At 40.2% G+C, this 27,158-nt stretch overlaps 1 protein-coding gene across 1 annotated transcript in view; it reads left to right on the forward strand.

Annotated features, from left to right (window-relative positions):
- ABI3BP (ABI family member 3 binding protein) overlaps window positions 1–27,158 on the forward strand; it is a 165,356-nt gene that overhangs the window by 25,773 nt on the left and 112,425 nt on the right. Inside the window, exons 3-6 of the mRNA XM_064143939.1 lie at window positions 6,797–6,976; window positions 11,091–11,159; window positions 13,161–13,293; window positions 23,718–23,899. Coding sequence (XP_064000009.1) covers window positions 6,797–6,976; window positions 11,091–11,159; window positions 13,161–13,293; window positions 23,718–23,899 — 564 coding nt within the window. The remainder of the gene's footprint in view (window positions 1–6,796; window positions 6,977–11,090; window positions 11,160–13,160; window positions 13,294–23,717; window positions 23,900–27,158) is intronic.

Below are 27,158 nucleotides of genomic sequence, written 5' to 3' on the forward strand. Positions count from 1 at the left end.
AGTCACGTGAAATGTGACATCTCCACTGTTGCTTTAGCACAGTTATTCTCCTTTAAAAATGTGCAGTGAAGTAATAGTGAAGAAGGCTTATTGTGCATGTTGCCCTGGGCTGCTCTTCTGGCCAGGCTGGATCTTAGGAAGGGAAACAGAGATGGAAATAAAAAGCAAGGAGCTTACAGAAGCAACAGGAAATAATCATATTAAGAAAAGAATGAAGCAGATTCTCTACTTAGATCTCCGAAGGGAAGTGAAGTGTGGTGGTTTCAGGGTCCAGATTCCCTTAAGATGAACACAGAGACACAGTCCTCCAAAAGGAGGTAGTCCCAAGGGACAGAATGAGTCGTCTCGGGATATCATAACATTGTTATTCTAGTACACTTTTTGGTATCATAGATTATTTAAAGCAGTGCTTGGCTGATACTGCTCTTTTCTCTTCCCTGCTTTGCCTCCCTTCACTTCTCTCCTCCTGTCTCACCAACCTGATCTCCTTTTGTGATCAGGTTACCTGGCTGGTGAATGTGGGGCAGGCTGTGGATGTAGTCTACCTGGACTTCAGCAAGGCCTTTGACACTGTCTGCCACAAGAAGCTCCTAGCCAAGCTGGCAGCTCATGGTTTGGACAGATTCACTCTGTGCTGGATCAAGAACTGGCTGGAGGGCAGAGCCCAGAGAGTGGTGGTGAATGGTGCCACATCCAGTTGGCAGCTGTCACTGGTGGTGTGCCCCAAGGATCAGTGCTGGGCCCAGTCCTGTTCAGTATCTTTATTGATGACCTGGATGAGGGGATTGAGTCCAGCATCAGTAAGTTTGCAGATGACACCAAGCTAGAAGCAGGTGTTGATCTGTTGGAAGGTAGGAGAGCCCTGCAGAGGGACCTGGACAGGCTGGATGGGTGGGCAGAAGCCAATGGGATGGGATTTAACAAGGCCAAGTGCAGGGTTCTGCACTTTGGGCACAACAACCCCAAGCAGTGCTACAGGCTGGGGACAGAGTGGCTGGAGAGCAGCCAGGAGGAAAGGGACCTGGGGGTACTGATAAATAGTAGCTGAAGATGAGCCAGCAGTGTGCCCAGGTGGCCAAGAGAGCCAATGGCATCCTGGCCTGCATCAGGAACAGTGTGGCCAGTAGGACAAGGGAGGTTATTCTGCCCCTGTACTCAGCACTGGTCAGGCCACATCTTGAGTCCTGTGTCCAGTTCTGGGCCCCTCAGTTCAAGAGAGATGTTGAGGTGCTGGAACATGTCCAGAGAAGGGCAACAAAGCTGGTGAGGGGCCTGGAGCACAGCCCTGTGAGGAGAGGCTGAGGGAGCTGCAGAAGAGCAGGCTCAGGGGTGACCTCATTGCTGTCTACAACTACCTGAAGGGACATTGTAGCCAGGTGGGGGGTGGCCTCTTCTCCCAGGCAACCAGCAACAGAACAAGGGGACACAGTCTCAAGTTGTGCTGGGGGAAGTATAGGCTGGATGTTAGGAGGAAGTTCTTGACAGAGAGTGATTGGCATTGGAATGGGCTGCCCAGGGAGGTGGTGGAGGCACCGTCCCTGGAGGTGTTCAAGAAAAGCCTGGCTGAGGCACTTAGTGCCATGGTCTAGTTGACTGGCTAGGGCTGGGTGCTAGGTTGGACTGGATGATCTTGGAGGTCTCTTCCAACCTGCCTGACTCTAAGATTCCATGATTCTGAGAGTGTGCATCCCTGCTTATCTCATGGTTTGTGTGGGGAGATGGCTTCTAGCTAGCAGGGAATTTTGAGGTGCGTCATGAGGCCTGCTGAGGCCTTTCAAGCCTGAGGCAGGGAGAGCAGTTTTGGCCTACTTTGAGGCCTGCTGAGGGTGGATGGTGTGGAAGATTCTAGAAGGTTGTGTTCCAATAGACTTGGCCTAGTTTGTGAATATATTCATTCTATCCAAATGCCTTCTGTAGGTATGTATTTGTATTTAGAATCTCCCTCTAAACTTCCAGTCGTTGTGGAGCGTTTTTCATTTCTACTTCTCGACAGGAGCAAATATAATTCTGTCATCCAGTCCTGGGCATGAGACGTAAAGAAAGACTATTTCCACCTTTTGTTGGACACAGGGGAAAGCACAGTGACAAAGGATGAAGAAAAGGTTGAAGTCGTGAATGCTGGTTTTGCCTCAGTCTTTAATAGCAAGACTCTTGAGCTGGAAGTCAGGAGCAGGGAGCAGAAGGAAAGCCCCATAATCTATGGGGAAATGGTTGGTGACCTACTACCTCACATAGAGACACTCTAGTCTATTCAGCTACACCAAGCTAGGAGCAGCTGTTGATCTGTTGGAAGGTAGGAGAGCACTGCAGAAGGACCTGGACAGGCTGGATGGGTGAGCAGAGGCCAATGGGATGAGATTTAAGAAGGCCAAGTGCAGGGTTCTGCACTTTGGGCACAACAACCCCAAGCAGCACTACAGGCTGGGGACTGAGTGGCTGGAGAGCAGCCAGGAGGAAAGGGACCTGGGGGTACTGATAGATAGTAGCTGAAGATGAGCCAGCAGTGTGCCCAGGTGGCCAAGAGAGCCAATGGCATCCTGGCCTGCATCAGGAACAGTGTGGCCAGTAGGACAAGGGAGGTTATTCTGCCCCTGTACTCAGCACTGGTCAGGCCACACCTTGAGTCCTGTGTCCGGTTCTGGGCTCCTCAATTCAAGAGAGATGTTGAGTTGCTGGAACATGTCCAGAGAAGGGCAACAAAGCTGGTGAGGGGCCTGGAGCACAAATCCTATGAGGAGAGGTTGAGGGAGCTGGGGGTGTTTAGCCTGGAGAAGAGGAGGCTCAGGGGTGATCTTATTACTGTCTACAACTACCTGAAGGGAGGTTGTAGCCAGGTGGGGGGTGGCCTCTTCTCCCAGGCAACCAGCAATAGAACAAGGGGACACAGTCTCAAGTTGTGCTGGGGTAGGTCTAAGCTGGATGTTAGGAGGAAGTTCTTCACAGAGAGAGTGATTGGCATTGGAATGGGCTGCCCAGGGAGGTGGTGGAGGCACCGTCCCTGGGGGTCTTCAAGAAAAGACTGGATGAGGCACTTAGTGCCATGGTCTAGTTGATTGGCTAGGGCTGGGTGATAGGTTGGACTGGATGATCTTGGAGGTCTCTTCCAACCTGGTTGATTCTATGATTCTAAGAGTACTGAGGGACTGGCAGAGGTGTTTATTTACCGAACCACTTTGGCTCTTTTAGCAGCAGTTCTAACTGGGGAGCCCCCAGCTGACTGGAAGTTAGCTGATTTACAAGAAGGGCTAGAAAGAGGCTCTGGGGAAATCCAGACCTTTTGGTCTGGGGCAGGTCATCTTGAGTGCCTTCAACATGGCACAGGTTTACAAAAGACAGATCCTGCTTGAGTAACCTGATCTCCTTGGGATGTGAGGGTGACCCTCTTAGTGGATGAGGCAAAGGCTGTGGATTTTGGCTGTCTGAACTTCAGTGAAGTTTTTGGCATGTTTTCCCACAGCACTCTGCTGAAGAATCTGGCTGCACGTGGTTTAGACAGAGGTACACTTTGCTGGGTTACAAACTGTTTGGGTGGCTGGGCCCAAAGAGCTGTAGAGAACGGAGTTAAATTCACTTGGCAGCTGGTCACAAGTAGGGTTCCCCAGGGCTCAATTTTTGGGTCAGTTCTCTTCAATATCTGCATCAATGGTTTGTGTGAGGGGATTGAGTGCACACTTAGTAAGTTTTTAGATGACACTAAGTTGAGTGGGAGAGTTGATCTGCTTGAGATTGGGAAGGCTCTGCAGAGGAACCTGGACATGATGGATTGATGGGCTGAGGCCAGGGACATGAGGTTCAACAAAACCAGGCATTGAATCCTGCACTTGTGGCACAACAACACAAGCATCCTGGTGAAAAAGGACCTGCGAATGTTGTTCAGCAGCCAGATGAGCATGAGCTGCAGTGTGCCCAGATGGCTAAGAAGATCTTGGCTTGTATTTGGAGTAGTGTGACCAGCAGGGTTAGGAAAGTAATTGTGCCCCTGTGCCCCTGGTGAGGTCTCTCCTCAAATATTGTGTTCATTTTTGGCCTCCTCACTACAAGAAGGACACTGAGGTGCTGGAGTGTGTCTGGAGAAGGGCAGCAAAGCTGGTGAAAGGTTTATGAGGAGGTGAAAGCTCTTATGAGGAGAAGCTGAAGGAACTGGGATTGTTTAGTCTGGAGAAAAAGAGCTGAAGGGTGTTCGCTATGGCAATGTGAAAGGAGGTTGTAGTGAGGATGTTGACCTCTTCTGCCAAGTAATAAGTGATAGGACAAGACAAAATGGCCTCAAGTTGTGTCAAGGGAGGTTTAGATTGGATATTAGGAAAAAATTCTTTACTGAAAGGGTTGTCAAACATTGGAACAGGCTGCCCAGAGAGCAGGTTGAGTCTGAGAAATATACAGAACCAGTTATCTGGGGAAAAAAAAAAAAGTTACTGTAAATTTATTTTCTTAATCTATTTTTTAAGTCTGGTTATGAATTTTAATGCAGAAATCAAATTACCATATTTGAATCAAGTACTGTAAATCTTTTTTCTTGTATTTGAATATTCAGTGTTGAATTTTCTTCCTATTTTCTGCTATTTGGAGTTCTGTAAATACTGAAAGTTGCACAGCCACAGCAGTTTCACATACTAAAAATAAGCTAGAATGTCTCTCAGGTAAGAAAGCAACTACCACTTATTTTCCTGTGATGGAATTGTACTGCCAAAAATGCAGGATAGTTGAGTTTTCTAGAAGGCTTGCACTCCTCTGGAACCTGGCAGACTTGCCTTTGGAAAATTCTGGCAGTTTCCTAGCTGAGAGCTTTTACTTGATCAGTCTTCAGATAAAAGGTGTCACCAGAGGCATGCTTTCCGTCAGTTGTACTTGCACACTCCTTTCTATAAAGGGAAGAGGCACAAGTGTTTGGCTTAGGTACCTGGTCTGCAGGTGCCTGACAGCATCTTCATGAAATGGAGGTTGTGGCCTCTCAGCAACTGTAGTCATTGAAATTTCTCCATCAAAACATAAAGGAGGGCAGGATGGGATGATAGCAGCGAATAGACGTGTTCTTGTCTAAAGAAACTCTGAATATCCCCTTGTGCTCCTCTCTGGTGAGGCTGCACCTCAAGTATTGTGCCCAGTTTTGGGCACTTCAGTACAAGAGAGACATGGAGGTGCTGGAGTGGGTCCAGGGGAGAGCAACAAAGCTGGGGAAGGGCCTGGGGAATAAACCTTATGAAGAGCAACTGAGGGAGCTGGGGCTGTTCAGTTTGAAAAAGATGAGGCTGAGGGGAAACCTCAGCACTGTCTACAACTACCTGAAAGGATCACAGTATCAGTACTGTGATACTGTCTACAACTACCTGAAAGGATGTTGTGGAGAGGATGCTGCTGATCTTTTCTCACAGGTAATTGGTGATAGAACAAGAGGGAATGGCCTCAAGCTGTGACTGGGTAGATTTAGGCTGGATATTAGGAAAAAAAAAATCGTGAGAAGAGTGGTCAGGCATTGGAATGGGCTGCTCAAGGAGGTGGTTGAGTTAAAGGTGTTCAAACGTTGTTTAGATGTGATGCTTGGGGATATGGTTTAGGGATGAATCTTGTAGAATAGGGTTATTGGTTGGACTTGGTGATCCCAAGGATCTTTTTCAACCTGAACGTTTCTGTGATATTGCTACAGTTACTGACACAGGCAGGAAGAAAAGAAGGAAGGGAGTTAGAGTCAGGGAGGGGAGGGGAAAGGGAGAGATTGCTCTACCCTTTTAATTAATGTCAGGCCACACATCTCTCATTGCTTTCTTCAGGATTTTGCTGAAGAATAAAATGATTTCTTGCAAATTTCTTTTTTTTTTTCCTGCAAAGTTCATTTTAGCCTCATGATTTGAGAGCTGGTTGAAAATCCATTGATATTAAAAATGTTGAGCCCGAGGAGCGAAATAATAATGCAAAATGTACTATTTTTGTGTCAGCATTGTAAGTTTTGGGGAAAAGCAATTACTCTTCTAAAATATTGGCCTTCAGCTGTTCTGAAATCATGACATCCCTAACAGTGACCAGAGAACATTAAAATTGTAAGTTTCAAGAAGAGGAAAGCCAGTCCTCCCTCAGCCCACCGAGAGAAGATAAAACAGCTTCTTGTAGCCTAAAAAAAAGATTATTCTGTTATGAAGTCATTCTGTTATAAGTTAAATTTTATTAAATGGACAAGCAAGATGTTTTTTGCTTTAGGTGCTACTCCCCTGGAAAGCATAAAAATGAATGTTTTAAAGATGTTTCTTGGTAATTTTGAGTAACACATACATGCTAGTTAAGTGGCTTGGAAAATTCAACTAGAAAATTACATTTCCAGGTTAACGTAGGTCTAGTTACTATTTATCCTCTTACCCTAATTTTGTAGTGTGATTAACTTACTGTTCAAACTTCACATTTTTCAGTAACAAGTGAAAAAAAAAATTAAATTAAACTTTCCATTTTTTCAACTATGGATGCTACAGAAGGCTAATACTTAAAGGAAAAATATTTACTTTTTGTCCATTTATTTAATGTGATTTTCTACCACTGCAATTGAGAAGATGTTGCAGTTGATGATGGAAAAATGCAGCTAAACTGGTGGAAAAATAGACCTGTTGGAACCAAAATTTTGCATGACTGTTAATTTACTTTTAAAAATACACTTATTTTCCAGGAAACTCCACCTTTAAGCAATTTTTCAGTTGCTTTTGACTTGAAAATTGAACAGTCCTATATTGCTCTAAAGTGAAAACCTCATTACAAGATAATATGTTCTGATCTCTGTTTGCTTTTTGTTTGTTTGTTTTTACTCTTTCCCCAGTGAAAAGGCAGAATCTGAAAGTTCAGATCAATGCAACAGATGACACTGTTTGCATGAGGTATCTGCGACCGAGTCAAAACACCAAACTAGAAGGTTTTATCCTGGGTTATGGAAGCAGCTTCTTTTCCAATCAGTACGTTCCTTTACCTGCAGAGGGAAAAACCTCCATAACAGAACTTGGTAAGGCATATTTGCATTCTACTCTTGTCATGAGTGGTGGGAGGAGAGTGAGGAGAATATAAATATTTGGGTTTCTTGATTTTATTGTCACTCAAGGTCTATGAATTCTAATGATGTATTGAAACACTCTATTGTAACATTTATTCTAAAGTCGTTACTCAGCTTATTCTTACATTGTTCTGCTTTCAGCTGCATTTATATTTTGGTTGAACCCTGCACTAAACTAAAATGGCATACTTGAACACAAGCAGTGTTTGAGAGCGTTTCACAGTCTGTGTTAGTTGCATGCTGACAGTGATTTGATAGACATTCTCTCTTCAGAGACATTGAAAACCCACCTGGGTATGTTCCTCTGTAGCCTTCTTTAGGTGAACCCTCCTTGACAGAGGTTTGAACTTGATGACCTCCAGAGGCCCCTTCCAGTTCAGAGAATAGAATCATAGAATCAACCAGGTTGGAAGAGACCTCCAAGATCATCCAGTCCAACCTAGCACCCAGCCCTAACCAATCAACTAGACCATGGCACTAAGTGCCTCATCCAGTCTTTTCTTGAAGACCCCCAGGGACGGTGCCTCCACCACCTCCCTGGGCAGCCCATTCCAATGGGAAATCACTCTCTCTGTGAAGAACTTCTTCCTAATATCCAGCCTATACCTACCCTGATTGTATGATGCTGTGACTAACTCACAGCATATGGAACTAAGTATATTTCTGTATTAGTCTGAGTGAATGGCATGCAATTTTGTGATATTATGGTTTACTCCTAAATCTGTTAATGTAGACAATAGAGCTTTTTCCTTTAAAAAAAAATACAATTAGCATTACAGAAACTTAGTCAAACAATTGTTTGTTGTTGTTTGTTTGGGGTTTTTTCTGGGGGGGCGGTGTTGTACTAAATTGATGGTTTACTTCTGTGCAACTTTGCAATCTTTGAAACGTTTCTTCTGTAATTCTAGCATCAATCCAGTGTTGCACATCATCACCTTCGCTGATTTAGATATACTTGTGTTGTAGATATACTTGTGTGTACACATAGAGTGTGTGTGGATTTTAGGCTGTCTGTAAGAAAAAATACAGAGTAATTTAAGGGGCTCAGAAAAGTATTTCATCAAATTGATGATGGTTCACTGAGCTGTAGAAGCCTCAATGTCTCAAAGCTCAAACAAGATGACTGAATGTTTCCATCTCATCTTTTTGAGAAGTGGGAGGAAAAGGTGTAAGGATATGTATTGAACACAAATACAGTTATTTTACACATATAATACAAGTATATCCTGGTGGACACTAAGTCATCCATGAGGCAGCAATGGATGCTGCCTTGTGGCCAAAAAGGCAAATAGTATCTTGGGAACGTTAAGAGCAGCATGGCCAACAAGTCAAGGGAGGTTCTCCTCCCTGCTACTCTGATGAGACCACATCTAGAGTAGTGTGCCCAGTTTATTCAATACTGATTTTCCTCCTTCTCTCCCTAAAGAAATATGGATGTAAGAGAGAATTTAATGATTTTCAAGTGATTCTGTTTAATTAGTAGACTTCAAAGTGTCTGTTACACAGAGATGTGTAGGAAATTCAGTCTTTCATCTGTAGATATAGAATTTGATAAATGTCTCTAAACTAGAATGAAAACTTCATAGAGAGTAATCCTTTGTTTTATTTTGGTTTTGTTTGTTTGGGTTTTTTTTAATATATAGAAAAACAACCTGTAGTTAAAATAATTTTGACCAGTATGTGGTGAGTTGAATTCTGCCCATGGATAATCCATTTGGGAGCTCCTATGACTTTTTTTTTTCTAGTATTGCAGCCTCCTGAGAATATAGTTTATCTTGAAATAAATAAGAGGGACAGAAATCTCTGACATCTGCTTTCAAAAGCAAGGGGAAAATCTTCTTTCTGAAGATGAAGTCTCCAAACTAAAGTTACAATCTAAACATTGTTTTGATCAATGCATTTGTTATTTTAAACTGCAAGGGGAGGTCCACCTTTCACTGCTAGAAACATGAATATATCTGAACTTGTGGCTGCTTACTGTGTCTACTTGTGTCATTCAAACTGTGTTAGATGTCTCTGAAATGTGTTAGAGCTTACATATGAAACTTCCTATTTCTCAGAGATTTTCAATCTGGTTCACAACTGGCACCCAGCTAGCAATAGCTCTGCATCCTTTAGAATGGCTGCAGTTCTTGTGTAATTTGGAAGAGACTTTGGCCATTCAGCTAAGACTGGATTGACAGACAAAAATTCTTGTCTTTTGAGGGGCTTTTATTTATTTATTTATTTATTTTCCTGCTATGTAATGTCACCTATTTTGCTAGATTTTGAAACAAAGCAGATCGACTTTCCATGGGAAGCAACACTAAACAGTTTGAATTACGTTTACGATGGAGAGATACTCCTTCTTGAAAAGAGTTTTAAAAGTATTTTGCAAGGATTCATTTTCTGGGAGAAAAAGAACAGGAGTTAACATTCAAAGAAATGTAGATGTCAGGAAGTCTGAAACATGCAATTTGTCTCTGAGATTAATTTGCTGAATATCACTTAAACATCCTGTTGTATCAGCATTATTTGTAGTGTAACTGTACCCACAGTAGGTACTGTTACACTAAAAATAAATCATAAAAAAAAGCCCTTCAAAAGAGAGGCTCTTGAATGTTAGCAATAACTTTGGTTATGTAAAGCCTATTCACAACTATGAAAGCATTTAAGAGTTAAATCTCATAAGTCTCTGGAAAATATGTAAAATTAATTATAAAACCAAGTCAGTGACTGATGTGGAGATTGTCTTAAGCATGCCTGATGTTTTGTTGGTTTCTGTAGCCAGACAATCATGCAAATCATGAATGATTTAGTATTAGTCTGTTGGTGCATGAGCTCCTACATGATCAGCTCATTTTGTTTGTTCTTTTTATGCAAGATCAGCTTACAACTGGAAAGCAAAGGTGTATAGCCTGAAACAGAATGCAGAAAACACTGCATGAAAAATTCCTCTATTCATATCAGAAGAGGAGATACCAGTGGTTGTGCTCTGATGCTTTCCCTCTTCTTACTTTACCTATTTTATTTTTCTGTTATGCCATAGATTAATAGAATGGTTTAGGTTGGAAAGGACCTTAAATATCATCTAGTTCAAATCCCCCACCATAGGCAGGGACACATTCCACTGGAACAGGTTGCTCAAGGCCTCATTTGACCTGACCTTTAACATCTCTGGGGAAGGGGCATCCACGATATCCCTGGACAACCTATTCCAGAGCCTTTGTTTCTTTGTCTTAGTTTCCTTGCCTTTAGTTTCTGTTGACATTCAAATTCCTCTGGGGAGGAACAAGCCCCTGCATTGGCACAGATCAGGAGCTGACCTGCCAGAAAGAAGCTCTGTGGCAAGTTGTCGTCATCTCTTCCTTTGGGTTTTCATTCTCCTTCACTTTCCAAGTAACAAATGTTTCATGTATGTCTTGCTATGTTCACATACTTCTTGTTTCCCTGTCAAGAATTGCCAAATGTTTTGTGCATGAGTGTATTTTTTTTTCTGATGGCTAGAATATTTCTGAATGACTGGTGAAGGACTTGGGCATACTGGTAGATGAGAAGCTGGATGTGAGACAGCAACGTGCACTTGGAGCCCAGAAAGCCTATGGTGTACTGGGTTGCATCAAAAGATGCATATCCAGCATGTTGAAGGTGATCTTACCACTGCTCTGGTGAGACCTCACCTGGAGAACTGTGTCCAGCTCTGAGACTCCAACATATTATAGACATGGACTTCTAGGGCAGGTCCAGAAGAAGGCCATAAAGCTGATCAGAGGGCTGGAGAACCTCTCCTACAAAGACAGGCTGAAAGAACTGTGCTTGTTCAGCTTTGAGAGAACAAGACTCTGGGGAGATCTTATCAGGCCCTGAGCAGCCTAGTCTAGTTGCAGTTTCCTTTGAGTGTCCCTTCCAACCCAATGCAACTTGCAAATCTGTGAATAAACTTTAAAGCAAGCATGTCTAACAACGACAAAGATTGGATAATGTGTCAAGCATTCACTGAATATTGGACTTTTTCTGATTAACTATGTTAAACACTTTCTCTCATGAGTAGTACTTCTGTAGTAATTGATGCTTTCTTCATTCACAGATGCAGAACCACGATACTTGGTTTCAGTAAGACCAGCACGTGTCTCAAATAACAAGAAATCTTGTTCAGGTATTTTCCCATTATTGCATCTCTTTCCTAAAGTGGTCCAAGGAAGAAGAAATCTCTCACTATGTTTCTCTGAAAATATACTTGTAAATGTAGGTGTCTGACTGATATTGACAAATCCTATGCATGGGAAGGTAACATGTAGAATAGTCTTTTCTACTCAGTTGTTAATCACACGTGTAATAATGAAAACATGAAGAGCAACCTAAACGTTGTTCTTGTGAAAAGTGCTTACAAATGAGAAATTAAATGCAAAATACTAACTACTTATGTTTAAAGTCCATGGGGGAAAAAAAGTTGAAGTTCTGAAATATAATGTTCTAAAGCATTGAAGTTACTCTTCCTAAATAACCACTAAGGATTCCTTCTTCCATGGACATGTTGACACATTTTGTTCTTTATTGGAACATGGTAATTTCTGTGTGTATTTGTGTGTGCATAAATACATGTGTAAATCAGTACTATCACCAAGGAGTTAAGGAAAAAGGGATATTTCTAGCCTAAAACTATCCATAGCTGAGCAGAAATCTGAATGTGATTCTCATCTCGTCCAAAGACTTTCTATATGACCTGGATCATGTAATTTGTATTGTTATTTCTTGATTCTTAACTTCAATATGGAGATGGCTTTCAGGCTCACTGGACTATTGCAAAAAATCTGATAGTGTATTTCCCAGTATCACACACACACACAGTATCACCAAGGTTGGAAGAGACCTCATAGATCATCGAGTCCAACCCTTTACCACAGAGCTCAAGGCTAGACCATGGCACCAAGTGCCACGTCCTATCCTGCCTTGAACAGCTCCAGGGACAGCGACTCCACCACCTCCCCGGGCAGCCCATTCCAGTAGCCAATGACTGGACTGGTAGAGGCTGAGGCTGTAAGCTCAGTTAGAAAATTAAACCAGTCTGTCACAAGCATCTTGACTGACCCAGAAAGGCAATTCACAAATCATATGAAAGCACAGATGTGCTGGGAATGAGTAGAACAAGCAACCCTTAAGCTCAAGGTACTGAGCACAGTCCTTCCAAAGGCTTGAAATCTTCATCTTGTCTTCTCTAGAACTCCTCGTCTCCCCACTCAGACTACAAACTGTCCTAGGCAGTGAACATGTATATGTTTACAGAATGATAGAATTGTTTTGGTTGGAAAAGACCTCTAAGATCATTGAGTCCAACCATCAGCTTAACATCACCATGGCCATTAAACCATGTCCTGTAGTGTTGTGTCCACATATTTCCTGAACACCTCCAGGGACAGTGATTCCACCACCTCAGAATCCGAGATAAACTTCTTAACAATAGGATAAGGGATAACAGTTTAATACTAAAGGGGGATAGATCAAGGCTAGATATAAGTAAGACATTTTTTGCTATGAGGATGGTGAAACACTGGAACTTGTTGTCCAGAGAGGTTGTGAATGCTCCATACCTGGAAATATTCAAGGAAAGGTTGGATGGGGTCCTGAGTAACCTCATCTACTTAGATGACCTTACTGCCAAGGGGTCAGACTAGATGAACTTCCCTTCCAACACCAAACCTTCTACAATTCCATGATATTTGTATGCGTTGGTTTTGTGGGTTTTATTGGATTGGATTGGGTTTTGTTAGTTTCTGTTTGTCGATTGGGCTGAGCTGAATTGGGATTTCTTTTTTTCATTTGTTTGGTTTGGTTTTCCTAATTCCAAGTAGCTGCTTGGGATTAACTTCTTGCTTTTGACAGAATGTAAGACAGTATGTTTGGAAAGATTTTGAAAAGTGATTTATCTTTCAGGCACAACAGATACATATATCAAAAAATCATCACACACACATCCCTCCAAAGAAAGAAACACCCAATACACTATTTGTGCATTATTTTTTATCCTTAGAGTCTACAGAAACTGATTCATGAAACAAGATTCACATAATTGACTTTTTGGTCCAGCAGACAAAGGTGTGGAACAGTTGTTGTTTTACATATACTAACTTGTCATTGGAATAATGTATTTTTTATGTAGGTCGGACCAAGACTCAAAAGCCTCTGCAGCTGGTAGTTGGCACTCTCACCCCAACCTCTGTGTTCCTCTCTTGGGGCATTCTAGTCAACCCTAAACATGACTGGACAGCTACAAGTAACTGTGCTAGCGACAGGTAATGTAACAGAAAATAATTTTTTATTATGATCATGGTTTGATTCATTGTAGTTGTCTGGTATGGCTGAAATAAGTTTGACAGTGGAAATTAAAAAGCTGGAAGCAGTAGTTCTGAATGTGGAGTAAGTCTTCTTCCTTACTTAAATTAGTGATTTGCAAGTCTTGTCTTGAATGTATGTTTAGTTTGACATCTGGATGATGACATAGAGATCTTGCTATTTCACACTAGGTCCTTTGTACTAATGGGCTTTGCTCTACCTTAATTTTTATCTGATGCACCTGAAAGCAACTTTGTTACATCATAGGAAACACTGATTGAAAGTTGGCCAAATAGAAGCAAAATAAGTCTTTTGCTATGCTATGATAGGGGAATGATTCTTTTTTTAATGCTACTTGTTTTTTGTTTCTTGTGTTTGATCTTTCAATACACTACCTTCCTGATACTGATACAACACAGTTTTCATTATTTTTCTGGTGTAAGTAAAAGATCTCTTGCCCTATAAGGTTTTTTGTTTACTGTAATTATTTAATAAATGGTACAGTAGGTGGGGAGTTTAGGAAGACTCACCAAATAGCAATTTCAAGACACATCATAGCACTGAGAAGCTTCTCAATTAAGTGCCTCGTTACATGCTAGGCTACTCTTGGCAGACAAGTAAAATTCATCTGCTGCAATTATTAACATTTTTAATACAGATGTTTTTCCTGCTTTGTTGTTTTGATGCTCTCTTTGTATTCTTCTTTTCGTGACAGAAGAATATTTTTTGTCTTCATTTACACCATGTGAAGTTCCATTAATTTCATCAGTGTTTTGTAAAACCAAGAGGAAGCTTTGTGCACCCATGTTTAGGATGCATTTACATCTGGTTTCCAACTACCATTTTTTGTTTTATTAATGTATCTTTGCATTACTGAGAAGACTTTTTTTTCCTTCCTTGTCTGTCTATTTTTTGTCTAATTTAAACTGGAATCTGCTTACTTTCAGTGTTAATAATGAAAATTCCATTAATGTAATTAAACTGGATGTCAGACATAGATTATGTTGAAAGGAAAAAAAAACAAAGCAAACATCCCATGTAGCAAATATTCACACAATTTTTATGACTAACCCGTTTCAAGGATTCCTCATGATGAAATTTGAGTCTTCTTCACTGACTTGAATTTCAAACCCTACTGAAAAAACAGTGTTAGTGTTGATTAGGAAGTTTTTAGGCACTGTCAAAGCATGTAACTTGATTGTGTTTGGGTTTTTTTTTTTTTTTTTTTTTTTTTTTTTTTTTTTTATGGTAGAAATAAAAATCAGTTTAATCTTAAATTTTCTTCTCACTATCAAGAGAGAAGCAAATAGTTTCCTAGAGTTAGGAATCAAGCAAACAAGCTAACCATGGAAGAGTCTGTGAAGTCTTTCTATCCATGTGGTTTTAGTACCATGCTCAGAATGGAATATACCTTCTCAATGTACTGCATCAGCACCAAAATTATAACACCCTTTGTGCAGTGGGAAGGAAGAAGCCTATATCCTGTATTAATCCACATGGAGATTCAAGGCATGTAGTACCCACCACAGAGCCTTCAGCAGGTTTGGGTTTTTTTCCCTTGTAACTGCATATTATCTTTGGACATTGCTTGGCTCAAAGTTTGATTCTTTAGCATAGCATTTAAAGTTTTCCACTTTGTGCTGTGCTACTGGTGTCTTGCTCCATTTAGAATACATTCTATATATTTGCTACTCTGGTGAGAAATTTGCTTTTACCTTGTATTTGTGTCAAGTAATAGTATGCATCTTCCCAAATTCTGGTTCTTTAATTAGGTGTTGTTTAGTCCAGTTAGCTGATTTGTCTCAAGTTCTCGCTTTTAATGCTCTATTTTACTGATAGGTTGTCAGATTCTATCAAAAGTACTGCCTGTGTATTTTCCTATTGGCCCCCATAAAAGCACTTACCTTATAAGACCTGCATTGTTCGTTTTATGTCCCTGTGATTAAACCCTAAATACACACCAACACTCATGAGTAGCTAGCTTAAAAATACTTAATTCAAATTGCAAATAATCATATCCAACTATAGGTATATATCCATAAGCAAACTTCAATTTTGCATTCAAGCATAGTAATAAAATAATTAAAAAAAAAAAAAGCTAAGTGGTTGATGCTTTTACCTTGTTTACTGGACTAAAATGCTTTTTATTTGTATAAATGATGAGAACAGATCTCAGTCATGACCAGGATGTGTATTTCTATAATTTCAGGCAAAGATTTAGTTCAGATATATTCCTAATCAGTGTATAGGAGAAAATTGATTAATTTATAAGAATAATAACAACTGGTAACATGTGATTAAAGAAAAATTAAAAAAGAAAAAAGGAAGTAGCAAATTAGTCTTATGTTAAAAGTGCAAGACTAAAATCAGATAACACACTCATTAACATTTATCTTTACTGCAGTCCACTTGCTCATTTTCATCTGGCATGGTCTCCATTATGTGGCATGTTGAAATGTACTGTTAATCATCCTCAAGACTGAATAGTGACTAACTTCAAATCTTTGGCATTGGCAGGGTGTGGCAGTTTTGACCTCTTAACTCAGTTCTGTCGGTTCATATCCACTAAGTTTTAGATTTGTAACTGTCCATGACCTGAAGTGGAGTCACTGTTCTCAACTTCAGATTTGACTGTGTCCGGATGGACGCTAGGCTTTTGTACAAATGTTGCGTAATTTAACTTAGCTGAATACGTTACAGAGTCAGAAGATGAAAACCATATGGAACTGCATAGATCTGTTGGCTAAGATTTTCTCCAGTGCAAGTCTCAGTGGAATGTTCCTTAGAAGTTCTGTTTTTGTGAGCAAGTAAGTTTTGAATAAGAGGTGCTGTGCTCTCAAATAGTGTAGATATTTTGTTTTGCTTCAGTGGAACCATTGTTAGGTTATAGAGGGCATGTGGTGTTCTACAAAGTGCTTTGTAAGTAACCTCAATGAGGAAAAGTTTTCTGTGCCATCTTTTGACAAACTACTTTTTGGTTACTTAACTCTCTAGATATAAAGGGCCTAAGTCAATAGAGTGCTATATATTTCCTGTGAGATAATCACAGAATCATAGAATGATCAAAGAACTTCTTCCTTACATCTAGTTTAAATCTCCTCTCTTCCAGTTTAAACCCATTATCCCTTGTCCAGTCATTACAAGAGCTTGTAAATAGTCTCTCTCCAGTCTTCTATAGGTCCCCTTCAGATACTCAAAGCCTTCTCTTCTCCAGGCTGAACTATTGTAGTCTGTCCTCATAGCTGAGGTGCTCCAGCCCTCTGATTATCTTCATGGCCCTCCTCTGGACTCTAGCAGCTCAATGTCCTTCTTGTGTTAGGGGCTCCAGAACTGTACACAGTACTCCAGGTGGAGTCTGATTCATTATGGAAGCAAAGAATAATCATTGTCATTTGTGTAGACCAAAGGTATTTGCAATGTCAAATTTTAAAGCCTTCTTGAAGTGGCTATCATCTCTGTTCAGAGCCTTAGCACTAGAATGCAAAGCAAAATGAAACAAAACAAAAAGAAACAAACCAAAAAGACCCAACACCCCCCAAATCAAGCAGTTAGTTTTGTGTAACTGATGAAAACTACATAACATCAGAAAGATACCACGAATAATGCCGAGTTCATTCCCTCAGCATCTTCTGGTTTTTGGCAGTAGTATGAGGTAGCTGATGAGGGAGGATGGCAAAGTGCTGATAACCTCCTGTATGGCCATATCTAGTTCCTCTTTTTATATTTCTGAGACATCGGAGTAATTTGTTTTCTCTCTGCCTTTCAAAGTCCAAACAACCAATAGTGGACAGGGCTGTCATAATAAACATGCTGGGGCTATGTTTACTGTGCATTTAGGACTGAAAAAAAAAAGAGACTACAGACTGTTGTACAGACTTTTCCCCCCCCTTTTTTCTTTGATTAGAAGAGCTCCACAAGTGCCAAAATGAAGCAGAGGGCTAGAAAAAGGTGGAGCTTGATCTTTAGTTCTTTAAGAATCATAGAATCATTAAGGTTGGAAAAGACCTCTAAGATCAAGTCCAGAGAGAGTCAGGGGAGAGAACAGAAAATGTTTTTCCTATACAAGACAAAACCAGGGGATTAGATGGAATACTGTGTTTTACTGCACTGAATTACTATAGAGAAGCAAACATGTTTTCAGATACATGTGAAGTAAAATTTTAGAACCTGAAAGTATGGATTTTTTCATGATGTACATCTAAGTTAGAAGCTTTCACAAATTCACATTTCCATTGTTTAAATTTACGTGTGATTTAAATGTCTCAATACTGTACTTGCAAGTAGTACAGATTGTCTTACCTGATTTGTACCTAATGCTTCAGAAATAGGAAGAAGAGGAGAGAGAGGGAAAAACAGAAAGGAGTACTTTTTATGTAGCACGATGCATAGAGGTAGGGATTTAAAAACCTTGCATTCATAAATATATGTTTTCTGTCTATCTACAAATCAGTGCTGCTATGCAGCTGCCAACTTTGTGTTGTAAATGGTACAGAAAATGGATTTTAAACTTAGCAGAGTTCTTCAAGAAAAAAGCCACTGTGGCAGATAAACTATTTGAGTATCAGATACTTCTAGGTTATGCCTGCAGGAATGTAAGCTAAAAGATTGTTTAAATGTGCAAAGATTTTTTGACTTCTCATTCTTCATAACCTCTAACTCATCAATTAGTTTCAGCCTTCCTCTTAAAATTTTAAGTGGAAATAGTGAACATTAGCTATCATGTATAGGTGAAAACTTAATTAGACCATACTTTGCAAACTTAAATGGTAGCCGTCAGTGATGTAATTCTTTCCGCCGTTTTGTATATGTCAGTGTCTGTTACTTTAAAGTAAACTTGGCAATAAAAGAGAAACTATATAATCCACTTGATGTGATTTGTGAAATACTCAATAACTGAAAAATCATTGTTCAAACCATTTCTTTTATTACTTGTTAACACTAAATGGATGTTGTGCCTTTAATGAAATCTAAATACAAACAAATGAATAAATGTGAGCATGTTCGCAGCCCTTTTTTTTTTTCCTAAAGACTGATTACATTCCTGTGCACCAAAGTGAAATAAGTTTTATAATTTTTTATCTAGTGCAACACAAAATCACAGAGCAGGAATGTTCTTACATCTCCAAGGCTTAATTGTTTGTTTAGTGTTATGTGTGACTAAAATAGTCATGATTAAATTGTTTGGAGTTTTGGTTTGGATCTGGTTCCAAATAAACCCATGATATTTATACAAAGTGACCTAATCTGGAAATCTCATAAACCCATCTGCCTTATAAGATTTCCAGTATCTAATTGTTTGTGCCCAAATATTTGACTGTGCAAGCATTTTCTGGGAATGAGGTGGAAAAGAGATTTGGTGAACACTTGGGGGAAATAGCACAAATTTCTTGGCAGGACAGTGTCATTCATACTGATATATGAAAATGTAATGTTTTGCCAATCAGTCCTACAATTTTGCTTTTCTTAGCAGCAAGCAAGATTTCTTTGATTTAAAAAAGAATGAAACCACACGAGCTGCTGTTTTAAAATAGTAATCATGTTTTGATTCAGTGTGTAATAGAAAGGCTAGCTCTAAGCTAAGAAAGAAAATGTTTCTCTGCCTTGCATTGCAGTTTAAAACCCCCTAAAGCTATGTAAACTGAATACAGAAAGGATGGAAATATTTTTTTATATCAGACTGATGGCCTTTCACAGAAATGTTGCAGATAATCACTGCAGTGATTGGTCTATGGAGTAATATTGTATTCTTGTGGCTTCTTTTATATGTGATTGGACTTGCTTCTATTTGTCTCATTAATTCACTTTTAGTGTGCATTATGGGTGGAGGCAAGTGAAGTCAGAATATTCTAAAGGATTACTTCAAGCCTGTTACTGTAGAGAGAGCTTCACGAATGCAAACATTAAACGTATTGCAGTGTTTCACAAATGCAGCTGGAGAAAAACTACCTCTTTATTTCCTTACTGTAGTTTGTTTGGGGGCTGTGTGTATGTTGACAATTAATTCTGAGTAGAACAGTTCACATCACCAGCTTATGACATCTTCTTTTTAAACTGTTGGACTTTATTATCTTTTGTTGTCTAGTTAAAACAGAGGAGGTAAAACTCCTCTCTGGTCACTGCAGTGGGTTGCTCCACAACCTCTCCGGGGATCCTGTTTTTTACTGCTTTCTTGTGTCTTCAATTATATGTGTTGATTGTGTGGCATTTGCTTTTTTTCCTAAAAGAGAGGTTTGGAAAGGAAGATACTAAAATGACACAAAATGGGATCAGTAGAATGTTTTCAGGCAGACACTGAAGTCGTACTGTACTTGGCACCTCAATAATCTAGTTTAACAATGAATTGTTGTTTTTTGATGACAAAACTTGACATTTCTGAATTCACAACTTATAAACAAATGATTGCATTTCTCCAAGAGCGCATTGTTGTTTGCAGCTCGGGTATTAAAAATATTGAAATGACTGTGACTTCCAAGTTGTTAAACGGAACTTTTTTGTTGTTGCTTTTTACTGAAATAATTGAGGAAATTCTGTCATCACAGTCAGTGTTTTAGTACTTGTTGTGTCAAGCTTCCACTGAAATAATTACATCCTTGGTGAAGGTTTTACAGGTTTGGAAATCTTGGGATTGAGAGCACATTTCTTCTTGGCTATATGTTTCTAATGGCAGGGTTTGGTACAACTATGAAAGTCTTTTTTGTCATGTTTTTAATATTCCTGAGTTTTAGCAAAAGATGTTTAAAGATTTTTCTTGACATGCAAATGTTATTGGTATTTCAGTTTATGTTAGGGAGAAGGAATGTGAAAGTGTAGATAGAATTCAAAATCAGAACATTTTCTACAGTAGAAGCAAGTGGAAGCAGCCACTTAAAAGCCTATTCATTATGAACAGATTCTTGAGGGGAAGGGATGTGTTCCTCTGATGCAGCTATTCATTTAGACTGTTCAGTAATTGAACTGCAACATATTTTCTTTCCATCAAATACAATCACTGCATTTCTACCCTACTCAACTAAAACAGACAGGAAAAGAAAATAATTATGACAAATGCAAATAAAATTCCATCTTTCAGGAAAACTGGGACATAGGTGACTACTTCTACTTGTGATTCACATTTTAATAATAATATTTTTAATCAGAATCATCATGATTCACATTTTAGCATCCTCCTGGAGAAACTAATGGCATAAGGCTTGGATAGATGGACACTTTGCTGGGTTGAAAACTGGCTGAATGGTCAGGCCCAAAGAGTGGTGGGAATGGAATTCAATCCAGATGGCTACCAGGCACAAGTGGTGTTCCCCAAGGCTCAGTACTTGGGCCAATTATCTTTAATAGCTTTGTCAGTAATCTGGATGAGGCATCTGAGTGTACCCTCAGTAAATGCACAGATAATACCAACCAGGGTGGGAATGTTGATCTGCTTAAAGTTAGGGAGGCTCTGCAAAGGGGTCTGGACAGGCTGGATGGATGAGCCAAGGTCAGTTGTATGAGGTTTAATAAGATTGTGTTATGCACTTGGGTCAAAACAACTCTGTGCAACCCTACAGGCTTGGGGCAGAGTGGCTGGAAAGTTGCCTGACAGAAAAGGACCTAGGGGTGCTGGTTGACAACTGGCTGAACATCAGACAGCAATGTGCTCAGGTGGCCAAGAAAGACAACAGCCTCCTTGCCTAGATCAGGGACAGTGCAGCTAGGAGTGTGGCTATGCCTTGAATACTGGTTTCAATTTCAGGTGCCTCACTACAAGAAGGACACTGAGATGCTGGAGCATGTCCAGAGAAGGGCAACAAAACTAAGTGGAGAGTCTGGAGAACAAATCTTATGAGAAACATCTGAGGAAACTGGAATTGTTTAGTCTGGAGGAGACTGAGCGGATACCTCACTGCTCTCTACAACTCACTGAAAGGAGGTTGGAGTGAGGTGGGGGTTAGGTCTCTTCTCCCTAGTATCAGCTGATAGAACGAGAGGCCTGAAGTAGTCGTGCCAGGGTAGGTTGAGGATGGACATTAGAAAACATTTCTTTACTGCAAGAGTTGTTGGTCTTTGTAACAGGCTTCCCAGGTAGGTGTTCTAGTATTGTGTGATCGTGGCACTTTGAAACATGGTTTCATGGCCATGATGGTGTTAAGTTGCTAGTTGGACTTGATGATCTTAGAGGTCTTTTCCAACTAAAACAATTCTATGATGTCTCTATACTTATAGTAATTTTTCTTCATTTTAATGTTGTCAGTTATTTCTTTTAAAAAACATTGTCAGCCCAACTAATAGATCTATTGCTTGACTCATGAAATTTGAAGAGAGCACACTTAGGATGCAGATTCTCACTTGGAAGTCCAGGAATTGGTAAGAAGAGAAAGGATGTTCACTACTTACCATATTTATTTCATTTCCTTTTTCAAGGTTTGGGTTAGGCTGTGGCTTGTTTTGAACACAAAGCAGTACAGCTAACTTAGAGATTTAAGTGAGCCAACATAAATACCAATTTTGCAATCCAACACAATACCCAAATAAGCTGAATCATAGCAACTGAAACAGAAGAACCTATATTTTTTGTGCCAAGAAAACCAATTTGACAGTTATGAGATAAAATGCACAAACAAAGTGAATCTTCTTGTGTGAAAATATTGTTCATGAATGCACTTGCATTGTTGTAGGTTGTTTTAATAATAGCTGAATTGGAATTTCCCAGTGCTCAACACTCCTCTTTCATATATACTCATTCTAGTCTGGAAGTGTTCTTCCATAATGTTGGCAAAAGCATGTATTCTGCATTAACAGTATTATATTTGGTCCATTGCATCATTTTAATCTGGACTTTTGGTACATTTTCAGCTGATTAAAGAATGGTGTTGGTTGTTTTCTTAAGGTCTTTTTCTTTCTCCCCCCTTATTTTCCCATATAATACCTGACTTCAGTCTCAGAACTCAAATTACATGTACTTTTTGCTTCTGAATGATTCCTGGGCATGTACCTGGGGTTTTAGAATTGAATTTGGTTTATGGCTTTATTTTGCTCTATTGAAGTGTCAAAGAATACTACTTGAGCCATTCATCTGTTTTTCAGCTGATGTAGATGTAAGATAGATAAACTGTATTTACAATATGTGTAACAATTTACAGTATTATTTGGATTTAAAAGTTGCCAGATCTGTCTCAGATTTGTTTTTACAAAACCAGAAAACCTCACCCCATTCTGGAAGCACTTCATCATCTATATTGAAAATGAGACTGTAGCAGGCAGCAGACTTCTTAAGCCATAACTCCAACCATTTACACTGCATTGTTTTATACTGGCTGGCATTGCAGTCATATTTTTTCAGGGTGGTGCTGCTTGATTGAATTGGGTAATTTCTGTAGGAGTGTTTTTTAATTTCATAATCTGTTAATGTTAACCATGTTACTAGCTTTAAGTGGTGAAAGTAATGTTTGGGTTAATTTTCTTGTTTGAAATGTAGGCATTTCATAATGGGGTCACTGAATGAGGAATGCATTATATAAATGTCAACTATTACTGATTTTCCCCTGAGAGCATTTTTGGACTAATTTTGAGGGAACACCTTCCTCTGGGTGGGTATAGAAGATTTTGAGAAATTGATTGAAGCTTCCTGACTAATAGACTCATGATTCAATTCACTAGTTCTGGCATATGTCAGAATAACAGGAACTACTTTCACGATGAGCTTGCACTTTGTGGTCAGAACCTCATGCACAGTTGTTTATGAATAAGGAGATTGTTCTTTTGTTTTTTTGCATAATGCTCTTAATGTCAGGACCATATACGTTTGAACATACATATTTCTAGGAGATGACTGGGCTAGCACTGTGTTTGCAGGGAAGATATGATGTGTTTTCTGATATTTGATGACCAAAAGGGCCAGAAAGAACAAGAACGGTGGTAGGTAGAAGCTATTTTAGTAATTCCTAACAAAAATATTTGTAGGACTGGAAGACCTGCTATATGAAGAAAGTCTGAGAGTACTGGGTTTGTTCAGGCATAGAAGAGACCTTATTACTAAGTACCAGTACATAAAGGGTGGCTACAAAGATGTAGAGTCCATTTCTACAAGGAGTCATGTGGAAAAGACATGGGGTAATGGGTGCAAGTTACTCCTGGGGAGATTCCTATTGGGCTCCAGAAGAAGATGTTCCACCATGAGAACAGTTAGACACTAGAATCATCTCCCAAGGGAGGTAGTGGATTCCCTGACAATGGATAGTTTTAAGACAGTTTGCCAGGGTCATGGGCCATCTCATTCCAACTGTACTATCACCTGGAAAGGTTGGACCAGATCATCCTAGAGGTCCTTTCCAATCTGACGCTCTGTGATCCTATGATTTGCAAGTAATTTTTGTGTTTACTGTTTTTTGTTTGTTTTGTCAAGCAGATTCTATACAGTTCGCTACAGAGAAAAGGGTAAAGACAAGAAATGGGTTTTTCAGCTTTGCCCAGTTACAGAGACAGTGGTGGACAATTTGAAGCCAAACACGCTTTATGAATTTGGAGTTAAAGATAACATGGATGATAGTGTCTGGAGCAAGACTTTCAGTCATAAGATAGATCTCTCTAGTAAGTACTGGACAACAATTAATCAAATAGCTACTCAGTTTGACAGTGTTGTTTCCTTTATTGTGGTATTCTTTAATGATACTGATCAGGTTTTCATTGTTTACATGCTATTTCTTATGCTACTATGAAATCTTTTTAGGAATTTGTGACACTAGAAATAGCTTTAAAAATTACCATGTACTCTTCTGAAAGGTGCTCTCCTTTCAAAAAGAAGAGGATCTACTGCAGATTGATAGAACTCTTGAGTGTTTAATTTAGACACACATGAATTATTGAGTGTATATGTTGATGCTTCTGCCTGGATACATAGCTTTTATTTTGGGCCAGGAATAATAACATCATTACTACTTGATTTGATGGTGAGTATAACACTTGTTTCAATCCTCTATATTTGCTTTTATGTTCAAGCTGCTTAAAAGCTAAATGAGGCTTCTCCTATCCAATGTGCATCACCATAGGCCCTTTGTGACTCTGTTGGGAAGTTGAATTTAAAGGCATTTTTAGGTCAAGGAATTACACAAGTTTTGTTCAAGACATGTACTGTCATGTACATTTTCATCTGGGTTTTCACAGATGCAGTGTCTGGCACCTCTAGCAGTTCTCTCAGTCATATATTTTAAGCTTTTTCTCCAAAGTAGCAAGACAATGCAGGCAAAGTGGCATCACATTAACTCTTGGAAAAAACATGTACTGCTCAGAGAATCACTGCTATCAATGGAGAAAATAGGAGTCTTCCTCCTCCTAAGGAGAGGAAGCGAGGCCTTAACAGACATTGTCCAATTTAATTTATTTCCCTCAAGAATTTACATAAAACCAATTCTGATCATGATGCTGGTCCGAAGATGATGCAATCTTCTATGCTCAGCTTTTCTACTTGACTCAAAGTGTAAAGAATGGGATTTCTCATAAGAGAACTTCATTAATTTGAGATTTCCACTTGAAATTTGATTTGGACCTCAGTCTCAAGTTTGTAGGTACATTACACTGCTCAATATACTTGAGAGTAAGGCAGATGAGCAGTAGGATGGTTGTAACACTGCAGAAGCCCATATATTCCTTAATAAAGAATTTTGCTTGCCTTCAACATAAATTAGATAGTTGTAACTTTGAAGTACCTTCCCAGTGCCCATGGAGATTTTAGCACTCCAGAATGCCATTGTTACCATCAGCTTAAAGTAGAATGGTGACAATCTTTTCCTACCCCTGTCTCACAAAAAAGAAACTCTTCCTCACAACTCTAGAGAAGACTTACTAAATGGTTGGTTTTCCTATGCTTTAAACATTTTCAAGTAACTTAAATTAATTCCAGTGAGTGCTGGAAAATATTTGAACACTAAAAATAGAAAAGAATGAAGAGTATCTAGTGTTTGAAGTTTAAAATTGCATTTGAAATGGATTGAAATGTCCACTGGCATCACCAAAGTTGTTCTTGATATGTAATGTATTTTTACTTGCTGTTTCTTACCAGTTAAATATACACTTTTAACAAGCAAGGATGATCACTCCTGTAAGTTATGGAGACAGACTTAGTTTGGTTGAAAGATATTATCCTGTAAGACTTTGCACTCTATTAAGATTTAGTCTTTTTCTCTGTTACCCTATACACCTTCTGCTCTGCTGATAAAGTATCATCTAATCAGAAATTTGTCAGCACATTTATGATTCAAGCTTTTTGTATTATCAGTGCATAGCAGGAAGATATAAAAACTGTGAGCAGTAAACAGAGAGTGAACATTTATAAAGATTTATAACCACCTGTCTGCACAGGAGTTTACCAATCAGCACAAATGGTCACTATTTTTTTTCTGTTTGAAAGTTCTGTGTTGCAGCAACTTGAAGGGTTTTCATATAGTAAGAAGCATTTCCATCTAAACCAAACTTCTTTCACTGTAAATTTGCTTTCCTCGCTGGAAAATATCTAAATTACTTAAACCAGAAGCTCCTGTTGTGCGTTCCTGTATTTGTTCGATCCACAGGCCAAATTGTTGTCATATACTGAACATGTTATGACAGTATCACCAAGGTTGGAAGAGACCTCACAGATCATCAAGTCCAACCCTTTACCACAGTGCCCAAGGCTAGACCATGGCACCAAGTGCCACATCCAACCTTGCCTTGAACTGCCCCAGGGACGGTGACTCCACCACCTCCCCGGGCAGCCCATTCCAGTGCCCAATGACTCTCTCAGTGAAGAACTTTCTCCTCACCTCGAGCCGAAATTTCCCCTGGCGCAGCCTGAGGCTGTGTCCTCTTGTTCTGGAGCTGGCCACCTGAGAGAAGAGAGCAACCTCCTCCTGGCCACAACCACCCCTCAGGTAGTTGTAGACAGCAATAAGGTCACCCCTGAGCCTCCTCTTCTCCAGGCTAAACAACCCCAGCTCCCTAAGCCTCTCCTCGTAGGGCTTGTGCTCGAGGCCTCTCACCAGCCTCGTCGCCCTTCTCTGGACACGCTCAAGCATCTCAGTGTCCTTCCTAAACTGGGGGGCCCAGAACTGAACGCAGTACTCGAGGTGTGGTCTGACCAGTGCAGAGTACAGGGGCAGAATGACCTCCCTGCTCCTGCTGACCACACCACTCCTGATACAGGCCAGGATGCCACTGGCTCTCTTGGCCACCTGGGCACACTGCTGGCTCATGTTCAGGCGGGTATCAATCAGTACCCCCAGATCCCTCTCTGTCTGGCTGCTCTCCAGCCACTCCGACCCCAGCCTGTATCTCTGCATGGGGTTGTTGTGGCCAAAGTGCAGCACCCTGCACTTTGAGCTATTGAACCCCATCCCATTGGCCTCTGCCCATCTGTGCAGGCGGTCAAGGTCCCGCTGCAGAGCCCTTCTGCCCTCCAGCTCAGTCACATCTGCCCCCAGCTTAGTGTCATCTGCAAACTTGCTGATGACTGACTCGATGCCCTCATCCAGATCATCTATGAAGATGTTAAAGAGGATGGGGCCCAGCACAGATCCCTGAGGGACACCACTAGTGACTGGCCGCCAGCTGGATGTGGCACCATTCACCACCACTCTCTGGGTCCGGCCCTCCAGCCAGTTCCTAACCCAGCACAGAGTGTTACCATCCAAGCCGCGGGCTGACAGCTTAGCCAGCAGTTTGCTGTGGGGGACAGTGTCAAAGGCCTTGCTGAAGTCCAGATAGACCACATCCACAGGCCTCCCCACATCCACCAAGCGGGTCACCTGATCATAGAAGGAGATCAGGTTAGAAAGGCAGGATCTGCCCTTCCTAAACCCATGCTGGCTGGACCTGA

Source organism: Pogoniulus pusillus, chromosome 5 (assembly GCF_015220805.1).
Source record: "Pogoniulus pusillus isolate bPogPus1 chromosome 5, bPogPus1.pri, whole genome shotgun sequence".
In the NCBI taxonomy this organism is placed as follows: Eukaryota; Metazoa; Chordata; class Aves; order Piciformes; family Lybiidae; genus Pogoniulus; species Pogoniulus pusillus.